This window comes from Monodelphis domestica, chromosome 1, assembly GCF_027887165.1.
Source record: "Monodelphis domestica isolate mMonDom1 chromosome 1, mMonDom1.pri, whole genome shotgun sequence".
In the NCBI taxonomy this organism is placed as follows: domain Eukaryota; kingdom Metazoa; phylum Chordata; class Mammalia; order Didelphimorphia; family Didelphidae; genus Monodelphis; species Monodelphis domestica.
Genome location: NC_077227.1, coordinates 574,979,855 through 574,985,386, shown reverse-complemented (window position 1 = coordinate 574,985,386; position 5,532 = coordinate 574,979,855). Strand labels below are relative to the sequence as shown.

The 5,532-nt window shown below is 46.0% G+C and overlaps 1 protein-coding gene across 1 annotated transcript; it reads right to left on the bottom strand.

Annotated features, from left to right (window-relative positions):
* Positions 1-2,250: 2,250 nt before the first annotated feature.
* Positions 2,251-4,561, bottom strand: LOC100028463 (probable E3 ubiquitin-protein ligase TRIML1). The gene has a single exon (XM_056813494.1). The coding sequence runs from the start codon at positions 4,467-4,469 to the stop codon at positions 3,069-3,071; it is 1,401 nt and encodes a 466-aa protein (XP_056669472.1). The 5' UTR covers positions 4,470-4,561; the 3' UTR covers positions 2,251-3,068.
* Between the last annotated feature and the right edge of the window lie 971 nt (positions 4,562-5,532).

The window sequence follows — 5,532 nt, the reverse complement described above, 5'->3', positions numbered from 1 at the left end:
AAGGATATCCAGGGAAATCATGGGGGGGAAAAAAATGCAAAGGAAGGAGGGACTTGCAGTCCCAGATCTGAAACTCTACTATGAAGCAGTGGTTATCAAAACATATTTGGTACTGGCTAAGAGACAGAAAGGAGGATCAGTGGAATAGACTTGGCGTAAATGGTCTCAGCAAGACAGCTTATGACAAAGCCAAAGACCCCAGCTTTTGGGACAAAGATCCATTATTTGATAAAAACTGCTGGGAAAATTGGAAGACAGTGTGGGAGAGAGTAGGTTTGGATCAACACCTCACACCCTACACCAAGATGAATTCAGAATGGGTGAATGACTTGAACATAAAGAAGGCGACTATAAGTAAATCAGGTGAACGCAGACTAGTATACACGTCAGACCTCTGGGAAGGGAAAGATTTGAAAACCAAGCAAGACTTAGAAAGAGTCACAAAATGTAACATAAATACTTTTGACTACATCAAATTCAAAAGCTTTCGTACAAACAACACCAACGTAAGTAAAATCAGAAGGGAAGCCACAGACTGGGAAACAATCTTCATAAAAACCTCTGACAAAGGTTTAATTACTCAAATTGACAAAGAGCTAAGTCAATTGTCCAAAAAATCAAGCCATTCTCCAATTGATAAATGGGCAAGGGACACGAACAGGCGGTTCTCAGCCAAAGAAATTAAAACTATGAATAAGCACATGAAAAAATGTTCTACATCTCTCATAATCAGAGACATGCAAATCAAAACAACTCTGAGGTATCACCTCACACCTAGCAGATTGGCTAACATGACAGCTATGGAAAGTAGTGAATGCTGGAGGGGATGTGGCAAAGTAGGGACACTAATTCATTGCTGGTGGAGTTGTGAATTGATCCAACCATTCTGGAGGACAATTTGGAACTATGCCCAAAGGGCGATAAGAGACTGTCTGCCCTTCGATCCAGCCATAGCACAGCTGGGTTTGTACCCCAACAGGGACAATAAGGAAAAAGACTTGTACAAGAATATTCATTAGCTGCGCTCTTCGTGGTGGCCAAAAATTGGAAAATGAGGGCATGCCCTTCAATTGGGGAGTGGCTGAACAAATTGTGGTATATGTTAGTGATGGAATCCTATTGTGCTCAAAGGAATACTAAAGTGGAGGAATTCCATGGAGACGGGAACAACCTCCAGGAAGTGATGCAGAGCGAAAGGAGCAGAACCAGGAGAACACTGTACACAGAGACTGATACACCGTGGTACAATCGAAGGTAATGGACTTCTCCATTGGTGTCAATGCAGTGTCCCTGAACAATCTGCGGGGATCTGAAAAACACTATCCACAAGCAGAGGATGAACTCTGGGAGTAAAAACGCTGATGAAAAGCAACTGCTTGACTGCAGGGGTGGAGGGGATACGACTGAGGAGAGACTCTAAATGAACACTCTAATGCAGATACCATCAACATGGAAATGGGTTCGAATCAAGTACACATGTGATACCCAGTGAAATCGCACAGCGGCTATGGGAGAGTTGGGGGGGGGGGTAAAGGGGGGAGGGAAGAAAAGAAAATGATCTTCGTTTCCAATGAATAATGTTTGGAAATGACCAAATTAAATCAATCAATAACTAGATAGACAAATAAATAAATGAATAAATAAATAAATAAATAAATAAATAAATGAATGAATAAATAAAAAAATGAAAGAATGAATAAATGAATAAATAAATGAAGGAAGGAATGAATGAATAAATAAATAATTAAATCAATAAATGAATGAATGAATAAATGAATGACTGAATAAATAAATAAATAAATAAAGTAAAAAAAATAAAAATGAAAAGAAATAATGCCCGCCCCCTCTATCCCCACCCTCCCACCCCTTCTTGTGATCCCTTGGGCATTGGGACCTAGGAGTGGTGTTGCTGAATCAGTGGGCAAGCACAATTTTAGAGCCCTTTAAAGCCCATTCTGTAAAAATGAATTTTGATGACTTACGGAAACAAAACGTTTAGATCGAAAAACGGCTCCAACATAGGCTCAAAACTTTTCAACTTGCCAATCAGGTTCAAACTCTTTGGATACTTTTGATAGAGGTCATCAAAAGTATCCTCGGTGATGAAGTGAAGGTGAAATGTGAGCTTCCCTTCGGGGGCAGGCTCAAGGATGCTAAGGAGCCTCTTATTATAAACATAAAATATTTCTTGAAAGACATCAGGATGAATCAAGGATTTCTAATGGGAATGGATTCTAAATGAACCCAAATGGACTCCCAGTTTCCCCAAGGAACGGCTTCTCCTGTGTTTCACCGGCTACACTAATCCTCTCTGATTTGACTAACCCAAATTTATACTATCTAAATAAAACCTACTGCTATTATCTTTCGAAAGCTTGACCTCACCTTCAGATGATGAAATAGCAAAGGCTACCTGGTTGAGTCAAGAAGCAAGTTAGGACTCTGAGTCCAAACCAAAGGCCAAGTTTTTCTTTGGTTTTCTCAGAGTTAAAGAATCTACAAAACCCACAATAGATATTCAATAGTGTTTCCCCAGTTGGGAAAGGAAAACGCCGAGCTCCTTCAGGTCTTTTCCCTCAGACAGACAGACAGAGGGGGGGTGGGGTGGCCATGATGCTACCTCCTCCAGTCCTGAGAGAGAGTCTCTGAGAGTGCATATCTCTGCCAACTTCCAGAGAGCGTAATTGACGCAGAAAAATGGTTATAACTGTCAGCAGTTGAAATGTACACACTCTCTCAGCTCTGCTTCCAACTCCAGTTCTTTTCTCAAGCCAGCCACTTTACTTCTTATCCCTAAACTAATAAAACAGTACTTATTTTCTAATATCACCCTTACAATTCCCAAAATTGGTCTCCAGATCTCTGCTCCTATTTTTTTTTGTTATTTTTTTCTTTGTTTGTTTTTCCTTTTCCACTGGTAGCTCTGTGGTCCATCCTTTTCCCGTTGCAGTCCCTTGGTGTCACTCTCGCTGGTCCTGGAGCTTTTCACTAAGGAATTCGGCACAGGATGGATCCTCTCCCTGAATGGAGCCCCAGAGCCTAGGCCAGGTGGAATGGCATGAGCTCCCTCAGGGATGAGGGCTCAGTGGACAGATGGTGAGAGGGATGGGCTGATTCTCCTCCTGCAGCAGGCCAAGGGAGAAGAAAGGCCTGAGAGGACCTTGGAAGGTGACCGGGGGAAAGGCGTAGATCAGGCAGCCCTGGGTCACATTGTAAAATGACAGGTGTCCCCCTTCGTATTGGAGGAAAATGCCCAGCCTGTGCAGGGGTCCTGTATCCTCAGGGTCTTCCATGGTGTGAGAGATCCACAGTTCAAATTGTTCTCCCATGTTGAGGCAAGAGAGGGAGAGCACATCCCCATGGATGCTGCCCTGGTTGTTTCCTGGCCCTGTACAGATGCCCACTTCCCACTCTGTCTTGCTTCCTACCTCCACCTCCCAATAATGGCTCCCTGAGGTGAAGCTCTGAGCACCCAGCACACAAACAAGACGCTCCACCTCTTCTTGCTGGTTGTCCAGAAGGTGCCACCAATGGCTAGCAAGCCTCACGCTCTTCAGATCTCCAGAGATGCTGAGATAGGAATGGGCTGTTCCCGGATCCAGAATGATGTGGCTCTGGAAGGCCAGTAGGAGCTCCCTCATTCCAGTGGTTCCACACAGAGTCCAGCGTAGGGCAGCAGGCTCTGGACACCGAAGCAGCAGCTCCCGACTCCTTTCCAAAGTGCTCCTCCCAGCCAGGAGCATCTCCACCAGGGGCTGCTCCAAAGTCTTGTCGAGCTCCTCAATCAGCTTCCTGAGGCTTTGGACATACTTGGAGATTCTGGCCTCACTGGTCCATAATCTCTTCACATTCCTTCTCTTTTCCTTGTCCAGGAGATCCTGTTGTTGGTCCTCTGTCCACACAAGGTGGGTCTTGATATATTCTGGCAAGATGACCCGCTTCAGAGTGGCAGCCTCCCTCCGGCACCTCAGCCTCCTTTCTCTCTCCTGCTCCAGCAACATGTGAGCCTCTCTCGCCTTATCCCAGGCCTGGCCAAGGGCTTCCTGCAGCTGTGCCTTGCAGGTCTCCGCAGACTCTTCCAGGGGATACACACGATGACCTTCGTGTTCTTGAGGGAGTAAGCACGAGACACAGAGTGGGCTGAAATCATCTTCACAGAACAGCTTCTGAACGGCTTGGTGTTGGCCACACCTGGCCTGGCCACCCACATCTCTGGGAAGTCTCAGCTGCCTGCTGATGCTGGAGGCCAGGGCCTCCAGGACCTGGGTGGGCTCTAAGGCTCTGGGCTGACTGCTTGCCCTGCACAGTGGGCATGTCCATGGGACTTGGGCTTCCTGCCAGCTCCGAAGAACACACTCTCTGCAGAAGCTATGCCCGCAGTCAAGGGTCACTGGCTGGGTGAAGAGGTCCAAACAGATAGAACAGGTCAGTTCTGACCTGACCTTCTCAGTCATCTCACTGACATCCATCTCTCTGGGACTTGATATCTCTCTGTCTTGCAAGGCTCTCTCTCTCTCTCTCTCTCTCTCTCTCTCTCTCTCTCTCTCTCTCTCTCTCTCTCTCTCTCTCTCTCTTTCTCTCTCTCTCTCTGTCTCTGTCTCTGTCTCTGTCTCTGTCTCTGTCTCTGTCTCTCTCTGTCTCTGTCTCTCTCCTTCTCCTTCTCTCTCTCTCTCTCTCTCTCTCTCTCTCTCTCTCTCTCTCTCTCTCTCTCTCTCTCTCTCTCTCTCTCTCTCTCTCTCTCTCTCTCTCTCTCTCTCTTCTCGCTTCTCCCTTTCTCTCTTTCTCTCTCTCACTCTCTGTGTGTGAGTGTGTCTGTCTCAGTCTCTCTCTCTCTCCAGAGGCTCCAACTCCTAAGAGAGCAGCTCTCAGGTGAGTAGGACCTTGGTCTGCATTCTTTTTTATTGCCCCCTGGGCACTGCCCCTGAGTTCACACCAAAGGGGCCTGACACCTGGGTTCACACCAAGAGGGCCTTGTCAGCTGGTTCATATCAAAGTGGGCGTGGCACCTGGGTTCACACCAAGAGGATCTTTGACACCTGGGTTCACACCTTTGGTCCCCTGGTGTGAGGGCTGCATTCCCAGGAGTCTGAGAGGGCCTGGCACCTGCTAGTCCCCCACCACCACTCCCATCCCCACCCCCAACCCAGGCATTGGGTGTCTACCTTACTTCCTTTCTCTAGGTCTACAACCAAGAATCAACTACCCAGCAAAACTGACTATACTCTTACAGGGGAAAGTATGGTCATTCAACAAAATAGAAGAATTTCAAGATTTTCTAAAAAAAGACCAGACCTGAACAGAAAATTGGATGTACAAGCACAGAACTCAAGAGAATCATCAAAAGATAATTAAAAAAGAAAAAACAAAACAAAACAAAGGGAATTCTTGTTAAGAGACTCAATAAGTTAAAATGATACGTATCCCTATAAGAAAAGAGGTCATTGGTAACTCTGAAAAACTGGTGTTATTACCTGAGCAGCAAAAAGAAGTACACTTAGAGGGAACAGTGACAAACTCTATAGGACGAAAGGA